The following is an 18,963-nucleotide window of genomic DNA, read 5'->3' as shown; positions in this document are numbered from 1 at the left end:
ACAACTACCTGAGAAACAGCAGATACAGCTGATAAATTAATTATAGGCTATTACTTTTGCATTTATGGAGGGAGAGGTGTATGCTGGGTAATGGCACAGCTAGCGACACGGTGACTTTATTCACCCGCTTCGGCTGTTATCAGTCCATACAATGGGCGTTATTAGCACAAATCAGTCCCATAGATGTGGGCCATCTCCACCTGCTAGATTGTTCAGAAGCTTGTTCTCATCCATCCAGATGGAGGATCACTGACAGGAGCGTGGGAAGACTCCAGAATCCACTCTGGCTGGAATCCGGTGGATACAGCAGTGTTACAGGTAAGACCATTTAAACGGACAGCATTTATAGAATGACTAATAAAAGTCAGCGAGTGTCAATAATGTTAATGTGGTTATGTTAGTAATACAGCGAGTGCTAATATAACAGCTTTAAGATGCATTTGTAGATATTATTACGTGTTTTACCGTCTTTATGGTGCTAGCTTAAAGTTACGGTGTAAACGTTAGCTTATATTGTAGTAAAGCTGTTACTGTTTAAACGATGTTGGGACAGAAATATTAGCTTCTGTCATGACTGATGAAGTTACTAGTTAATAAAGTTTCCAGTAAAGTGATTAATCGCAGCCACAGGTTGACAGTAAATATCCCGATTAGCTTCAATGTATCTGTAATAAATATGTGCAAGTTTCAGTGCTTCGTTTAAACTGTATGATACTTATACTGACCCAGGGTCAGTGTAAAATACAATCCTAGCTGTGTGAACAAAGCCTGGCTCCTTTAATCCTGCATGACAAACCTCAGGATGCAGGTTATTATGACTCTTTCCTGCTGGCACACCTGTCACACCTGAGAGTCAGCTAGAAACTTACAGTGACGTGGACATCATGCAAAGACTGACAGACTCTGTAATACTGTAAATGATCAGTGACTCAGGTTAACACTAAACTTTAAACAGTCCCTCTGTGTCTCTGTGTGTGCTGAACATCTAGGATTGAGTCAGGCTGCATTGACTGTGGGACTTTAATGTGTTAAAAGCAGGTTGAAGACGGCTCAGAAACATTTGAAGATTAAAATTTAGCATTATGGCTGCTGGTGATTTGTAAAGCCTCTACTCAGCTGTATTTTTGTTACTAATTTATGTTAGTTGTTGTTTAACACAGATTTCAGAAGAGCAGATATGAGCACTGTTGCTTAATCCTTAATAGTTTAACTGGATTGGAAATCAATCCTGATTCTTCTTCCACAGAAGTTTCATTTGTCAGTGTGGATCTGCTGAGTCACCTGAAGAACTCATTTCATTCTCCATGATGTTCATTTACAGAAATGTTTCACAGGAACTGATTCCTCCCAAAGGGTGAACTAGTGTGTTTCCATAGATTATCTCTGTATGAATGTACTTCTTAAATGAAGGCAAGTGTTTGTCCTGTTTTGTTCCTCAGGTACAGTACGTGATATTAAGGGCAGGCGGTCATCACTGGGGGAAGACAAGAAGCAGACGTACTTCCAAGAGGGAGCTGCAGTGAGGACACAGCCTGGTCACTGAGGTCAGAGGTCAGAATCTGAAACAGCCCAGGTTTATATTCTAGGGGTTATAAAAAAATTGAAATGTATTTATAAAGAAACCTTTAAATAATATTTCAAATAATAGTCATAATTATGATTATTATTAGAAATATCAAACATTTAAGTGGATTTTCTGTTACACCTATTGTCTTAGCCCTGCGATAACTGGCAGCCTGTCTTTGTCCTGTATCAGCTGGGATAGGCTTCATCCTCCCGCAACATGATACATGAATTATATTGAATTGTATTCCAATTATGTAATCTGATCATTTACAAACTCAAGGTATCCAATCAAAATGTAAGTAATAATGATAAAAATGAGAAAGCAGAAATAAGTGTGACATGAATGTAAATGTGTGAGCTGACATAGAGGACAGCTACATGCAGTCTGAAAAATCTTTGTTGTCAAGTTTGCAGGTCCATCAGCACGAGACATTCTTACATAGAAGAGTCTGTTAAAGTCTCTAACTCAGTGAAGCATTATTGGTCCAGTCTGTTTGGATAAATATAGTAAGCTGATGTTTGTCCATTTATTGACATATTTTCTTAAGTGCTTATCCAGTTCAGGATCACAGTGGAGCTGCAGCTGGATGTGTTCAGTAAAGAAACCTTACAAAAGTTAACATAAACCTGCATCTCTGTACGTTGTTGTCCACAGGATGAGAAAATCAAACTGGAAGACTGTGGAACATGTTAATAAATGTTTGTGTGTTTATGCCTGTGTCTTTCACAGGAGGCGCTGAAAGGTTTCCCTAATAGTTCCTGGTGAATCAAAGCAGGACCATAAAGGTTGCTGGACTGCATGATGGCCTTACCCCTGAGCAGTCATCCTGTTAAAGGAGGAACCAGTTAGAAGCTGTTTTCAAAGTAGCTGAGCAGATTTCATCTCAAGTAAGCGATTAACTGTTTGTTCATTTGTTCTGCCACTTAAAGAGCATTTAAGGACGTCTTTTGAGTGTCCAGTTGAATTTATTCTGGTGACTCTGATGGTCATTTGTGATTATGGACATATTTTTCATGTTTTCAACCATTTAGTAAATTCTATCTATTTAGTAATATCTGTCAGCTATAAAATGTAATATTTAGATATTTTTATATTTATATCTCCTGCCCTTTATATTTTAATGATGTAAGACCAGACGTCTGTTATTGTGTTACATAAGCATTCCTCACATATGAATGAGATGCTATACAGTACAATCCTACTGACACAGCAGAGGGATAACGACGGTTATTCAACATCGTTACATGACACATTCGAGCTGCATGATGCAGACAAAGTGACTAAATCATCTTTTTGTGGTTTATTGTCTTCAAACCAGCAGACAAAGCTGATGGCAGAAGATGTTTGGAGAAGAACTTCAGGCCGTGGACTGAAAAGGTATTTTTTTCTTGTTATCAAAAGACATTTGGAGTGACGGCTTCTACAACTGTGCTGATGTAAAGCTTACAGTCTAAGAAATCACAGTGTTGATATTCAGCACAAAGAGAAAAGCTCACTAGTTTGAATTTATTTACAATCATAGTTTTTATAAATTCTGACTGTAAACAGCTTTTACAGCTTTGATATTGTTTGACACTCGATATCAGGTGATGGTATTTAATTTAAAGGTTTCTGTGTCCCAATGAGCCATTTACACTGACCAGTGTCAGTTTGACTGTAACACATTCATTATTTAGATCCAACGTTTCTAAGAGAAATAACTGAATGTAAAAATGGCAGCCCTCAGGCCAGGTTTATAGAGATGTCTGCATGCATTATGAAATTTAAGTATCCCAGATAATTGTTATTCATCTAGTCCTGGCAGACCCACCCCTTCCTCCCAAGTTAACTGCAACCCAAAAGAACTAGTGGGGCTATTTACACACTCACAACCAGTGTGGGGTAAAAAGAGCCACTAAAAACCTGTCAGCCTGCACAGCTACAGATGTGCTAAAAGCTATAACAGTTAGAAGCTCTGCTTATGGAGAAACCCTTGGAGAAAACTTCTAAGCCTAACAGGGGACAGGTACTCCTGCCCATATAACATGATATAACCCCACATACAGCCCAGCCATAAAGTGAACCAAGTCATTTAGTTAAAGACAGCATGGGAGCAAATGCATGTAACCAGCCTGCACCAACCTGACATTTCTTCCTCCTGAATTAAATGAATGAATGGATGAAAGTTAAATGACTACAAACCTAAAGTTACTAGTTCCCACACTGGAGTTCCCTGACACTGTGTTAACTGTACTGAGTTTGTATCAACAGTTGTAACAGGCTAAGCTACGTGAGACACTGCATTGAACGATTGTTTCTATCTTAATGGTTTCAGCTCATATGTTCTGCTTTTTCCTTTCTGTAGATCAAAGCAGCTCGTGCTCTGTCTGCTTCCATTTTGATGGCAAGAAGAAGGAGAAGAAGAAGACTTCAGCGAAGTGGCGTTCATGGTCTCAGTGGACAGTCATGGTCACACACTGCATGTGGTTTTAAAAGCAACATTGTTCACCACAACAATGGAGATGTGTAATATCAGTGCAGCTACGGTTTGTTCTTGAACATCAGTTCTGTTTTCTACTTTGACCACTTAGACCAAAAAAGTGTTGTTTTCAGATTCTTTCTTATAAATCTGTAAAGCACCTGTTCATTTTTTATTACAATTAGTTTCACATAAATGTTAGTGTTTCCTTTATGGTCTTTTAATGCTTACACTCACTGTACACGTCTACATTAGAGACATTTCTGTTACCTATTTATGAGAGTGGGCTGCTTAACTACAATTTGGAAATGGATGCAAAATCGTGCTATTGTTTGTTTTTTAATATGATTCAATTCAATTCAATAAAACTTTATTGATCCTGAACGTTGACCCCGAGGGAAATTTGGGTTAAGGCCAACACAGGACGTGTCTGACTAAGCAAAAATTAATCTGATCCCATTTCTACCTGTCTCTACTGTTTCAACTGTAACTGTCAGGATATATATTTATTCCAGCTCTCACAGGACAAAGGAATGACTCAGACTTGTCAGATGTTCTTTGACTTGATAAACAATTTGAAGTTCACAATTTTCTTACAAATAAAACTATAATGACAAACATGAACAGCTGTGCTTATTTCTGAGACATGATTATTTTTTTTGAATGTGTTCATATTTAGACATTTTTATGCTGAAACTGTAATGGTGAACCTGAGGTGATGGTCAGCAGAAGGCAAATATATATAAATATAAAACAATATTGAAGTAATGTCTTTACCCTCTGCAGCGTGTGGACGCTGTGCACGCAATCACCTTATTCACTGTAGTAAACATGCACCGCTAGCTCACGTGACTGACTGTCTCCATGGTTACATCGTATATTATTAGCTATGTAAACAGCTTCCAAAGATACCGCCATAGCTCTCTGCAGCTGTAACACTTTCATGCTTTACAAATCATTTCACGTTTTTGATAGTTACGAATAAAGAATGTGTTTTAAAGGTCATGCTAGGCTGTTGCTATGGTGGTTGCTGTGGACTAGGGTGGACCGCGCGTCCGATTCCTGTTATTAGCTGTCCGCCGTAGGAAGGCTGCGTTCCGTTTAAAGTAGCGCCAGTCTGCCGTAACTCGAACTCAACCCCCGCTTTGTTCTTTAATTAAAGGGCTTTTACAGCCGTTCATGACACGCACACGCACACACACATAAAGCACTTTGCCTCACCATGAGAATGCAACTTTACTAAAACCTTTAAAGTATCTGATATAGGATAGAAAAATGAAGCAACCAGAGATTTAATGATGAAGACTCTGGGTTCTGTAGTTCACGTTTTACAGTCCTGAATGACTCTTTGCATATAATTTATTAAAGAGGAGTTTAGAATGCACTTTAAATTTAGACTGTTGCTGTTTAATTTTCTACATTGTTACTGTGTTATGTCATGATAAGGTTCACCTGCTGGGAGTTTGATGGATCAGCTGGACAATACAGTCAAAGACAGACTTCATTCATCATATGCAAGAATCCTAGTTGGATTTTTGTTTTCACTCATATTTTTGAACCAAATATTGAAAACAACTCTGACAGACTGGATACCTGGTCAGGGTGTACATTACCTTTCACTCAAGCATCCCGGGACAGAGCCCTGCCCCACCATGAGCCTGGGTGGATACGTGGTTATAATATAAAATGACTGATACTGAATATGAATATTTCATGAAAATCAAATTATAATATGAATTCCTAGGTGTTTGTTATATCCAGCAAGAGTAATATGTCAGACATATGTCTGAATTGCTAACCCTAACCCTAGCTCAACAGACCACAATGCCCTGGACTGTCACTATTATTACATGCTGTGAACATAAGTAGCTTTGATCACAGTTTATGTTGTAAAAGAGAAAAAAAAGATCAACATTGTGATATTATTTCTTCCAAATTGACCAGAAACATGCTTGTCAGACTCTCACAGCACAGGATCAGACTCACTGTGCATGACGGCTCAGGCCAGTAATGTTTGTTAGATTGTCAGTTGTTTAGTATACTTCTGTACAGTTAGGGTCACCGTCTCTGTGTCAGTATAATTAATATGCAGAAAACACTAAAAGCTGATTGTCTTCCAATATTCTAGCATAATTAAAAAACTTTGACTTTGTTAGTACATATTGTTACAGTCCTAATGCCAATATGATTCTTCATAACGCCTGCTTTGAAATACTGAGCTTTAAAATTGACCTGATGAAAGATAATTTACAGTGGCAGTCTGTCAGGATAATTCTGACTGTAAGATCACTGTATTAATCTGAATCCTTCTGAAATATGCTGTGAATGAATGCTGATGCAACTCACTGTGGGAAAGCTGTTAATAAAATGAATCTGTGACACATGCAACACATTCACAGAGGAAGAGGACACAAAGGGAGGACACGCAGAGGCTGTGTTAAAGTCAGAAATCCAAATCTTTAGTCAAAAACAGGCGGTGGTTACAAACAGGAAGACAAGCAGTCCATCAAACAGTCTACAGGGTCAAACATGCAGAGAATTCAAACAGCAGTAAAAAATAACTGGACACTGAAAAACGTAAAGCAATGTGTGACACAATAAAAGGAAGCAGCGCCGTATATTCACTGAATTACAAAATTACAAAAGAGAAAAACAACGATTTCTAAGGATTATTTGCTTAATTGCGGGTAGAGTGTGGCTGGTAAAGATGGAAACATACAGAATGTAAACTGTGTGAGTTTGGTGAACTTTGTTAGTAACAAATGAGGTAAAAAAAAAAAAACAACCCAAAACAGACAAAACACAGAAAGAGGCTCTCAGTATTCATTAATAATTAGAAAGCATCTAAACATTCTGGTCGTGGATTTGTACAGTCTTAGTTCCGATTATAATCATGATCAATGGCGAGGTCCTGAGGTGGGCGGGGCTGTCTCTGGTGATGTCACCATGAAGGAACAGCATCTGGCACGTGTCGCTGAAACATCCCAGGACAGTGGTGTAGTTTCCTCTCCAGCTGTTTGACATTTGACACTTCAACATTAAGGGGAAGAAGAAGAAACAGTGTTAGGTCAGGTGACCACATGGTTTCTAAAAAAACTGACAGGAAGTAACCAGGCCGTTAGAAATGGATGGCATGTGTTTATAGTTACTGTAGTTAGGTAACTCTACTTACCAAAAGCAGAGCTGCTGAATGTTGCAGGAACTGATCATGTGTGGTGGTTATTCAGTGCTGCTCCGGCAGGTTAGACAGTCCAAGACTGATATCCTTCCCATCTGAGAGTTTGAAAACACACATGCAAAAATTTAATTGTATTACAGTCAAAGTTGGATGTTCGATTTTGTCCTTTAAAAATGTTTGTGTATTTGAAAGCACTAACATTTAGGGATGACTCGGATCGTCTCTCTCTAAGAGTGTCTCCTTTAAAGGGGAGACAAGTGTGTCCACTGATCCACGTCACTTTACCTGGATGATGACTCCTCTCTCCCTCACTCAGAAACACCCCTAATATAACCAAGCAAATAAATGATACCGATTTACTCACATTACAAAAACGTACAGTATTGTGGACTTACTGCTTGCCTAATAGTGATAAACTTCAGGGGAGATCATGATGACAGAAAACTGTAAACAACACTCTGAAGTCTGAAGCTGCTTTTCTTGTTTCTGTGACCTCAGCACGCTGACAGACTTGAAGTTGCTAAAGATTTTAAAAAGTGATAATTATAGGGAAGAAACTTCTCTTTTTCATCCGTTTAATCAAACATTTGATGCCTCAGCTGTCTCAGTCCTATAGCATTCTGCAACTACAACTAACCTGAGGCGGCTTGGATTTGGCTGCAGGTGCCCCTGTACATCCTTCTCAGCAGCACACATGTGGGTACCATTTAATCACACTTCTTCCTGAGCTTTGCTTCATCACAAGACTAAAGGTGGCATCCCGTGTCACAGTCTTATCATCATCCAATTGGAGAAGAAACATTTATGGTCATCCTGGTTTTGTTTTCTGATCCTGCAAAAAGACTGAGGACAACAAAGCCCAGAGAACACGAGATACACAACATCCAACATTCAAACTCAACAGCCTCCATAAATGAAGAGCACCAGGTTGGTCCAGTTATACTAGATATAAGCATAATTCACATTACTGTGTATGAATAATAATCAAGAGACAAACTTTGAAGATGCAGAGCATGATGTCCCATCATCAGACTGTAAACAAATATCCACCAGGCTTCTTTGTTGGCAGAGGTGATGATTCTCCCATCAGGGATCAGTAGCGTGTATTAACCTGTGGTATAAGCAGCAGTCACTGAAATATTACTGTTTCAGATAAGAAATCTGCCACATAAAAGCCAGGGTGGGAGGGATCTCTGCAAACTGACTTACCTCTCTGTTCCTCCAGCCTCAACAAAAATCTGACTCTCCAGTCACAGACAAACAAAAAACTCCAGCTGGGAGATAGAAAACGCTGCTTGGGTCTTGCTGGATGTTGCTGGTCAGAGTCCACACATCAGCAGAGTGCTGCTTGGTCCCACTGACCCATGTGGACAGCGACTGTGGCGAACTGTTCTGGAAAACGGAAAAGAGAAGTAAAATGACAAAAAGCCAAACAGGATTTCCACAAAGACTCTCTTAGAATCAGCAATCAGAAAATCATTGGTTCATATTACAATTAAATATGACCAGGCTCCTTAAATGTAAGCAGTTAAGATCTGATTTGACTTACATCCTTCACACAGCACATTTGTCCAGGCTGTCAGGTAAACATAGAATTAATCTCAGGTAGCATGACTCAGAGTAGAGATTCAGTAGGAAAGATTGCCAGCTCTAATATTATTACCACACCAACAGCTCAGATTTTTAGAAGTATTTAAACAAATGTCAGTCTATCCATTCATTTTCTTCTGAATATTCAATTCATGTTCACAGTGGGAGGGTGGGGGGGGTATCGTGGAATTTTGTAAAGTCTGCAACACAGAAAGAGCTGTGATCAAGCTATTTATTACTGCGCGCAGGAGAGCCAACACACATCAAACATCACAGTTCACAGTCATGTCAGCTCTGCCACAGAAGTCGTGCTCCTACTCCTTTATGCATTCCAAGGAAGAGGGAGGAAGTTACAAACTGATCCTACCACACTTCACACGCCTCGCTATGAAACCTAATGGATCAATGGTTACGCTGTTTTGTGCCCTTGGCCTTATCAGCACCTGTAAAGGGAGTTGTTTTCTCAAACTGCTGATGCTGAAGTAAGTTCATCTAGTTTTAGAAACTTTCGCTGAACAGTCTATAACAGTATCACAACTAAGCATATGCATAAGCACTTAAATACTTTAAATGAGAATAATAGAAAATTTCTATTACAGGAGCCAGAGCCTGTCCCAGTAGTCATAGGCAGAGCACACCTGGACAGGTCACCAGTCTGTCAGAGGACTAACAGAGAGACAGACATCAGAGTAACAAATCTATTTAAAATTAATGTAAGCTTGCTGCAGCTGTATGTATGAACATGTGTTTCTGTGCTCTCAGGAACCTGGAATTCATTTTTAGTCTACTTTAAACAGACCTCACAAAAGGCTGATGTGGCTGGATCAGTAGTCTGATTTAAGTACGATACCTTTGGCCAGGGATTAATCTGGTACATCGCTTCACTGCAGTCTTACATATTATCCCCACACCTGAATAAAAAATACTGATATTTACATATAACAGATTCAGCTGATGCAGCCTGACTCAATCTGATTCCAGATGTTCAGCACACACAGAGACACAGAGGGACTGTTTAAAGTTTAGTGTTAACCTGAGTCACTGATCATTTACAGTATTACAGAGTCTGTCAGTCTTTGCATGATGTCCACGTCACTGTAAGTTTCTAGCTGACTCTCAGGTGTGACAGGTGTGCCAGCAGGAAAGAGTCATAATAACCTGCATCCTGAGGTTTGTCATGCAGGATTAAAGGAGCCAGGCTTTGTTCACACAGCTAGGATTGTATTTTACACTGACCCTGGGTCAGTATAAGTATCATACAGTTTAAACGAAGCACTGAAACTTGCACATATTTATTACAGATACATTGAAGCTAATCGGGATATTTACTGTTAATCTGTGGCTGCGATTAATCACTTTACTGGAAACTTTATTAACTAGTAACTTCATCAGTCATGACAGAAGCTAATATTTCTGTCCCAACATCGTTTAAACAGTAACAGCTTTACTACAATATAAGCTAACGTTTACACCGTAACTTTAAGCTAGCACCATAAAGACGGTAAAACACGTAATAATATCTACAAATGCATCTTAAAGCTGTTATATTAGCACTCGGTGTATTACTAACATAACCACATTAACATTATTGACACTCGCTGAATTTTAATAGTCATTCTATAAATGCCGTCCGTTTAAATGGTCTTACCTGTAACACTGCTGTATCCACCGGATTCCAGCCAGAGTGGATTCTGGAGTCTTCCCACGCTCCTGTTAGTGATCCTCCATCTGGATGGATGATAACAACCTTCTGAACAATCTAGCAGGTGGAGATGGCCCACATCTATGGGACTGATTTGTGCTAATAACGCCCATTGTATGGACTGATAACAGCCAAAGCGGGTGAATAAAGTCACTAGTGATGTGTCGGTCGCGAACGAAACGGCTCTTAGAGCCGACTCTTGGAAGTGAACGACGCGAGCCGGATCCTTATCGCGAGCCATAAGTTTGTTTTTTTGTTTCTTTCTCTCACCCTCTCTTTCGCCCTTTTTTCCGCTTCACTCGCACGCCAGGCTTGTGCTTTGCGCTGGGAAGGGGGGGGAGGGGCGGTAGTTACACTCGCAGTAGCACAGGAACAGAGCGGGAGGGAGAGAGAGAGAAAGAGAGCCAGGGACATCACATTAGAAAGGTATAGTAATCATCCACAACTATTTTCATTTGCAGATGATAAAGGATTCAGAAAGTTTATTCATGCAGGCCCATATCATCTTCTTTTCGTTTTGATATTTTAATTTATATTTAATTGTGTTGTGGTTTGCAGTGTTTTGTGTTGTTTCACTTTAAATTTGTTTAAAAGGAAAAAGCTGAAAATTTAAATAGTTAAAAGTTGAAACGTGAATAGTTGGTTTTTGTATTATATGATTTATTTATTACATTTTATGTGGAGTGAATAAATAAAAGTATATTTACGGTGGCCCCTAGAGACAAAGCACGTACAAACTCCAAAACACGTAAAAACTCCAAAACACGTAAAAACTCAGAAGAACGTAAAAAATCCAAAACACATACAAAATACAACAGAAGTGCTCCAGGATGCTAGGTGCAGTGTTGAGCTTTTGTTACCTAGTGGCTACACAAGCCAGCAAGTACCAACGACCGGATTTGGTGTGTGGTAGTAACAGGTTAATGAACATTTTTTTAAATTATTTGAATATATATGTGTGCTTGTGTTTAAATACACAAACAATACACATATGCTTTCAATTGTGTAATTTAAGTGATCTAGGGTAGCTCTGTTTTGGAAGTTCAGTTAACGCTAGAAATGTGTTTTGGAGTTTGTACGTGCTTTTTGGAGTTTGTACGTGTTTTGTCTCTAGGGGCCACCGCATATATTTATATATAAACATACATAAATAAAACCACTTTTTTTTTTTTACATTAGTAATTCCTTTTGTGCATAATTTTATATTATTGTTAATAATAAATTAATTAAAGCAACAAAACAACCTGAAGAGCTGGTTCGGAGCTGAAAGAGCCGGCTCTTTTTAGTGAGCTGAGCTGAAAGAGCCGGTTCTCTAAAAAGAGCCGGAAATCCCATCACTAAAAGTCACCCGGTCACTAGCTGTGCCATTACCCAGCATACACCTCTCCCTCCATAAATGCAATAAACGATACAAAAGTAATGGCCTATAATTAATGTATCTGCTGTATCTGCTGTTTCTCAGGTAGTTGTTTACATTATATAATATATTGTGTTCAGTACACGTCACTACAATGTGATTTTGGAAATGTATAAATATACGAACAACAGGCTCTTCCGCGGAAATCTCTTGTCGTCAATAAGCAACGATTAGGGAGCAGCATAGTATTCAATGAGAGGACCCTGCACGTCAATTCTCGACGCCAGGGGGGTACCCTGCGCGTCGATAAGTGAAGCAGAGGGAGCCTGACCATGCGTCACACATTTGACGAGTTGGGAGTGAGAACGTGTTGGTTCCACGAGTCACGTTGAGTCACTTTGTTTTCTTGTCTACATTCGTGTCTCCCCAGTCAGTCGTGCCTCCATGTCACAGTTTGTCGCTCGTCTCTGTGTTCCATGTTTGCTCTTTTTTCCCTGTTGTATCCCTTTGTCAAGTGCGCGTCTCTATGTTCTGCCTCCTGTTTTACTTTGACAGTCTGTGTCCTATTTCAGTATATTCCACTTTATTTCCTTTGTCAGATATGTCAGATTATGATCATGTCAGATTAGTCTCAGCTCTGCTTCCCTTCTGTTTCCCATTCCCTCGTTACTCCTTGGTGTATTTAAGTCCGATGTTTTCCTCTGTCCATTGTCGCGTCATACCCTCACCGTGCTGTTTCTCCCTTTGTGTTCCTGATGAAATTCCAGTATTCAGTACCTGTTTTATGTTTCTTATTTTCTAGTGTCGAGTTTCTAGTTTTCATGTTTGCGGTTTTGGTTTATTTTTTGTGACATTTATTCTTTATGGAAAGTCTTCCCAGCAATAAAAGCTACCGCTTTAAGTTTCATTCCGTGTACGAGTCCTACGTTTGGGTCCTACATCCCGCCTGCCACACAGAGTAACCATGACAACATTAACTTCAAAATTAACAAAAGTAGTAAAACTAATTATTGAGTCCATAAAACCACAAAGAAAGGTCAGATGAATGTTTTCCTCGTTGACTGCTGTACAACTGGGAAGCTTTTTGTAACCTGAGGCATCGCCCCCTGCTGGCTATTAGAAAAGCTGCAGGTCTGGGGCACTTCCACATTGGCTCTATTTTTCACAGTGGGACATCCGTTTTTTATATACTCAGTGTTTATTTCTGGTTTTCTGCTTTTGTTTTCTCAAAACCTTCAGAGCACTGAACTTAAACCGTGCGTTTTGTCCTGCATGTTGAAAGGCCGCAGAATGACCAAATGAGGAAGAAAACATTTTTTTTACATATTTGACCTGATGGGGGCAGCAATGAAAACATTATCACATGATCATCTCTATGACACTCAATGACAGTTTAACAGTTTCTCTAAAATGCAAAATAAATAAGTGTGAATGTGTTTGTGAAGACTTTTATCTCCAAGAACTCTTTTTTTGTTGAAAAGAGAAAAATGCATTTATTCTTGTCTTAAGTGTTTTCATAGTTTTTGTCAGGCTTTACAAATATAAAGAAAAAGAAATGCTCCACTCAGCACAGCAGAGGTTTTGTGGGTTTGTGTTTCTTTGTTGCTTCTGAAAAGTTTCTTCCGTTCTGAAAGCAGGAAGAAGACCGGCCAAAAGTGACATCAGTGTCAGGACAGGATATCATTGTATCTGCCAGAGTTAGCAGTGCACAACAGTTAGAGTACAGTTTAAACTCCTGCTCAGTGTCTCAGTCCTCTCAAGATGTCCTCAGATATTTATGCCAAACCAGATCTATCAAAGAAGGTGAGATACAGCAGAAAGGAGCAGGAGGACAGAGCAGAGTGGGAGCAGAGGGAGGTGGATATCTACGACAGTGCAGACTTTGATCACACTGGAATTCAATCACAAGGAGGAGGTAAGTCATCTGTAATCTGTTTACTTCCAGTTTGTTACAGTCAGCTTTTAATCCCAATGAACTGCAGCCCATCAATCATCTCCATGTGCTGTATGAACCTTTTACCTGATTTGCTGTTTTTATATGCAGCATGATTTCTTCATATTAACTTTTTATACAGTTGGCTCTACATAGAAAACACATTTACACTTAATAATAAACCAGCACAGAGTGGATGGTTATGGACAACGCTGCTGCTTTCAGGGATGTTCAGACAATGTTTGTAACTGTTACTCAAATACTATCTGCCTGCTGCTGAGCTCTGTGTGCATGAACAGCTGGTAGCTTTCAGACACAAGTGCAGTTTCAGAAAACAATATTTTATAAATCAACCATAGCCATAACTGCAAATAATGATATTAGGGTATTTTAGAAGCTCATCTACAGCTAATGGTAACAGTATGTGTATGATAAACATATAGAGCTAATAAAAACTATATTCCTCTAAAATATGAAGTTATAAATAAACCCACTGTCACTTTAGTCAATTTTCTAAATAGTTTGGTTGATTGAGGGTTAATCACAATGCAGATATATTTTGGTATCTGACTCCTTTGTGAAGTTGAGCTAATCCAACCACAACCACAGGTCTATTAAAGGCAGAGTGACAGGAAATGACCACAAACCAACATCTGCACTGTTTTCTAACAGGTCCAAAGACTAAGAGTCCTCCTTCAGTCCAGAAGGGCTCTTTCAGATGTGCTACACTGGGTCTAGCAGTGCTGTGCCTCCTGATGTTAGCTGGGATCATCATCCTTTCCATACGCTGTAAGATAAGATACAATAAGATCTCATCCTTCTGCGTGATCCTCTCTACCAGCCTGTTCCTGCATCTTCTTGAAACTTAAGTTCACCACTGCCATTTCCATCCTTTCTTTTGCAAAAGTCCAGTGCCATCTGTCCTTCTACATTTCTCTTCATAACACCATACCTAACCAACACCTCATCACCTCTGTTCACCTACATGTCCACTGAAGTCTGTTCCAATCACCACTCTTGGATAAAGTGGCTCTTCCACTGCATCCACCTTACTCCATAATTCCTCTCTCATCTAACTGACCTCCAACCTGTGGGGTTCACACACTGACAATATCAACATCCTCCCTTCAACTTCCAGCTTCAAATCCATGATTGTGTATAGCATTCCCTTCACCTCCACAACACTGCTCACATACTCTTCTTTCAAGATCACCCTTTTTACACTTTCCTTCCCATCTACACAATGACAGAACAGCTTGAATTCATCTCCAGTGCTCCAGGCCTTTCTTCCCTTCTACCTGGTCTTCTGCACACAAATCTACCTTCCTTCTATTGGATATATCAGCCACCTCCATGTACCAGTCTTACTTCTATATTTAGTATCTGAGCTCAACTCTGTATTCTAGCCTTTCCTTCTCTTTCACTGTTGGCAAACTGCTGACTATCAGCACCACCAGTGTAGGAATCTTATTGATTATCTACATGTTTGATTTGGCATTTTACCCCAGATGCCCTTCCTGACACAACCCTCCCCATTTAAACCTGTTTGTTGCTGACATTAGGATAACACTGGTGTGAGGGACACCCTTGGCTGGGTGTTGTTGTTAATATGTGTTGTATTTATTAATCAGCTCAAATGCAGGTGTTACATTTAAGTGAGTCAAGAAACAACTCACATATTATTTAAATGAATTGAAACTAAAGAAACAAACCAAATGACAGCAGCTGACCTCTCAAACTGACATAAACAGGAGAAACTGTTCACAGTCAAAGGCAGCTCAGCCCTACAAACTCCTTCAGAGTGAAACAGGAAACACACAGTGAGAGCTGCACAGGTGTGGCAGGTTGGAACAGAAAAACACAGCAGTTACACAAAATGACACAAATATGATGACAGTCATAACAACAGGTCAAAGTTCAGTCTGTTACTGTATCATAGACACTTATGCTGTGTGTGCTGTATGAGATGCTGCAGTCAGTCAGTGTGAGTCTTCAGCAGTCTGAGGTACAAAGATGGGATCTTGGCTGCAAATGAATGTATGACTGATACTGAATCCCAGCAGCCAACAAACATGCAGCTTCACAACCAGAACGTGTCCTTCTGCCACAGCAGATACAGGAAGTACCTGATCACATGGAAACACCTTTGATATGAGGAAGTGTTGGTTCCCACGGCAGCTTGTCTGTTCTTTCAAAAACCTAAAGATAACATCTCCGACTGCATTTCTAACACCTTCTTCCACCACACTGAGAACAATTATTTTGAATCTTGTCAGTGGTTTTTGTTCACAGTTGATACGTATTTCGCTCATCAGATTTCCTGTAGTTCTAACAGCTCCACCCACAGGACATGTTAAAGAACAATGGCTGCACAAGTTTCTGACTCTTATTGATATATTTGACAAAGCAGAGGAAGAAGATTATTTCTGTTTTCATCTCTTACTGAGCTTTTCTTATTTTTCTGATTTTGCTGTTTAAATATTTCAGTTGCTTTCAGTCAGACCAACATCATTTGATGCTGAAAGTAGTTTGTCTTCTTTTTTCGTTTTGCTGCTGTTGTCTCAGATGCATATATGTAACTAATATTGCATGTTTGATTTTTCAGATGAGTTTAAATGATTGGCTCATGAATATGTGATATCGCACTAAAACTTCCTGGCAGAGTGACATTTATGAGTTTATTCTTTTCAGCTGTTTCCATCTTAGGAGAAACATCCACATGTAATAAGATAAGATAAGATACCTTTATTAGTCCCACGAGTGGGAAATTTCATGCACGACCTATTGCACACAATGGCGGCGTCATCTTACCCTCCGACCATACATACATTACACAAAAATATCCCATGGGGAAGACAGGTCAGAGAGGTATAACAATGGAAAATGCATCACATTAGGAAAGATGAGGAGAAAAAAAAATAACTCCCCCCAGACTGAGCTCCAACAGGGAGATCAGTTTGATGATTACAAGGACAGTGAATACAAAAGTGTGATTGTGATTTTCAGTCATTGTTGTGATATTGTTGTGTTTCATTGTTGTAGATTTCATGTTTTCAGTCTTTTTTTTTTAAATTTCTAAACACATATTTTAGTCACTTCGATAAAACAGCAGCTGCAGAACCAAAACAACAACTGTTCAGGTAAGAAATACTAGAAAACAAATAAGTAAAAACATGTTTACAAGATGAAGAAAGCCATCTGAAGGTTGTTAAACAATAATGAAAAACATCAGATTTACACACTGATCACCTGACTGAATCATTTTTAATTATTAATGTTTTGTGATGAGTTCAAATGAATTTAAATCATGTTGAGGGAAAAGGAGAATATAACTCTAATTAATAATACGTGGACATTACAGATCTTTTCAGTTTGATACTCAGTGAAATCACATGTGTGTCACATGTGTTTGACTTTAAGGGAAGTGTCCTGATCGATGGACGAGATTTGGAAGCAGCTGTTACTTTAAATCCACTGAGAGGAAAACTTGGTCTGACAGCAGGAGAGACTGTCAGGATAAAGGAGCTGATCTGGTGATGATAAACAGCAAAGAGGAACAGGTGGGTGTGTTTGTTCATGTCTGTGTGATCTTTGATGGAACTGACAGTCATCTGTTACTTGTGTTTTTGACCTGCTGTCAGTCTGTGACCTGCTTCCTGTCTCCACTCTGATGGATTTATCTGTTGGGTTATTTATTCTTTGTTTCCATATTGAGAGTTTATGTTTTTAACATTTCGAATGTAATATTGCAAATTCAGACATCTTATTTAACAAACATTTAAAGCAAAGAGGAGTTTATAGAACAAAATAATTGAAATGTAGAGTTTAAAAAAATGGTAAATATAATTCTCTCTTTTTTGTTTTTGTTAAATAAACTCAGTAAAATGAAATGTTAGCTGAGTTTGTTACTGAGCTACAGGAGGAGCTGATATTCATTGATTCTTTGGCTCTTTCTGATTTCTGCACAATGGAAGAAAAGTTTCATCACATTTATTCTTCCTTCAGACAGATTCACAAGATGATGTTACGACAACAGAAGTGCTGAATTATGACTGGAGACAATATTTGTGTCTCTTCTCAAACAGGAACTTATCAATGAACTGAACATGAGAGGAGAGTCCTGGATTGGTCTGGAACGCTATTCTCAGAAACATGAATGGAAATGGGTGGATGGATCACTGCTGACAGAAATGTGAGCTTTTTATATTACAATGCTGTCAGAGTTTTTACTTAAAGTTATCATAACCATACGATAGATCAGCAATACATGAGTTGAGATATTTTTTAACAGCCCCACAAACTGAATGTAAAGAAAAGCAGAAATAGTTATGAGTTTAGTCCAGTTTAATATCATATTTGATCTCTCTGACAGGTTCTGGGCACCTGGACAGCAGAATGACAGTTTCGCTTACTATGGAGTCTGCTGTGACAGTGATGGGAGATGGACACAGTCATATGATCCTGAATCAAAGACCTTCATCTGTGAGAAATGAGTTTGGTGCTTTGATGTAAATGTTTGAATAATCCAACCAAAGACACCTCACTATGAAATGTCCTGCATGAGCCTCAGACTCAGCTCACAGTTGTTACTTGTTCATTCTGCATCATATATTGATTACATATATTGTCCCTCTGTGCTCTGTGCTGTACAGTAAGGTTGGAAGTCATCCACACAAAAACTTGAAGTACTTCATTACTCTGTAGTTCCAGCAAATTGTTCTAATAAAAGTCAAAGTGCAGCTTGTCTTTACTTTGGTTTACTTGGTTTATTCATCAGTTTGTTGGTCCTAAAACTACAATTCTGGTTTTTAACACTTTAAATTTAAATTCCAGTTTAATGCTTTTTTATTATTTTTACAAAGAAAATAACAATAACTATTTTTTGTCCCAGTATAATGAATATTTGAAGATAAGACTCTAATCACCACCAGTGACCTCTGTCAAAGTTCAGCAACAAAATTGATTTGTTTGCATTAATATTTTAATGTAGTGTCAGATTTAAAATGTTTCAGTCTTCAGACAAAATGAACAAAATCTGTAATTGTCTGCAGCGTCCCAAACGTGTCAGCTCTAAACTGAAGATGTTTTGTACATTTTAACATTGTTGTGTAACGTGTTGCTACATCTCTGGTCACAGGCTGCCATGTAGGTCACAGCACGGGGTACAGCTCAGTGTAG

At 38.9% G+C, this 18,963-nt stretch overlaps 1 protein-coding gene and 2 long non-coding RNA genes across 7 annotated transcripts; 2 read left to right on the top strand and 1 right to left on the bottom strand.

Moving 5' to 3' along the window:
• The first annotated feature begins 255 nt into the window (after positions 1-255).
• Positions 256-4,649, top strand: LOC109200000 (uncharacterized). Of its 3 annotated transcripts, XR_002060231.2 has the most exons (5): positions 256-318; positions 1,440-1,551; positions 2,297-2,454; positions 2,886-2,944; positions 3,912-4,649. It is a non-coding gene; the product is annotated as an uncharacterized LOC109200000 (long non-coding RNA). The 3 variants fall into 3 exon arrangements; XR_002060232.2 differs by lacking the exon at positions 2,886-2,944; XR_003218232.1 differs by lacking the exon at positions 3,912-4,649 and having other exon boundaries at positions 2,889-3,243.
• Positions 4,650-6,462: 1,813 nt separating this feature from the next.
• LOC109199999 (uncharacterized) lies at positions 6,463-10,488 on the bottom strand. Of its 3 annotated transcripts, none has more exons than XR_002060228.2 (6): positions 10,442-10,488; positions 8,413-8,595; positions 7,841-8,314; positions 7,403-7,527; positions 7,198-7,298; positions 6,463-7,055 (listed from the first exon to the last, which is right to left on the bottom strand). It is a non-coding gene; the product is annotated as an uncharacterized LOC109199999 (long non-coding RNA). The 3 variants fall into 3 exon arrangements; XR_002060229.2 differs by having other exon boundaries at positions 7,489-7,527; XR_002060230.1 differs by lacking the exons at positions 6,463-7,055; positions 7,198-7,298; positions 7,403-7,527 and adding an exon at positions 7,595-7,723.
• A 3,026-nt stretch (positions 10,489-13,514) lies between these two features.
• On the top strand, positions 13,515-18,535 carry LOC109199998 (CD209 antigen-like protein A). Its single transcript, XM_019355371.2, has 5 exons — positions 13,515-13,767; positions 14,458-14,574; positions 17,206-17,345; positions 17,871-17,977; positions 18,158-18,535. The coding sequence occupies exons 1-5, from the start codon at positions 13,614-13,616 to the stop codon at positions 18,276-18,278; spliced, it is 639 nt and encodes a 212-aa protein (XP_019210916.1). The 5' UTR covers positions 13,515-13,613; the 3' UTR covers positions 18,279-18,535.
• Positions 18,536-18,963: the final 428 nt, after the last annotated feature.

This window comes from Oreochromis niloticus, unplaced genomic scaffold (genome assembly GCF_001858045.2).
Source record: "Oreochromis niloticus isolate F11D_XX unplaced genomic scaffold, O_niloticus_UMD_NMBU tig00007340_pilon, whole genome shotgun sequence".
In the NCBI taxonomy this organism is placed as follows: domain Eukaryota; kingdom Metazoa; phylum Chordata; class Actinopteri; order Cichliformes; family Cichlidae; genus Oreochromis; species Oreochromis niloticus.
The sequence above is the reverse complement of the archived record's forward strand: the minus strand, read 5'-3'. Positions and strand labels throughout refer to the sequence as shown.

Bases quoted from the DNA above. Each gene is read 5' to 3' on its own strand.
- LOC109199998 (XM_019355371.2), top strand. From the start codon at position 13,614: ATGTCCTCAGATATTTATGCCAAACCAGATCTATCAAAGAAGGTGAGA. The intron at 13,768-14,457 runs GTAAGTCATCTG...GTTTTCTAACAG, and splicing joins AATTCAATCACAAGGAGGAG to GTCCAAAGACTAAGAGTCCT. The intron at 14,575-17,205 runs GTAAGATAAGAT...TTTGACTTTAAG, and splicing joins CATCATCCTTTCCATACGCT to GGAAGTGTCCTGATCGATGG.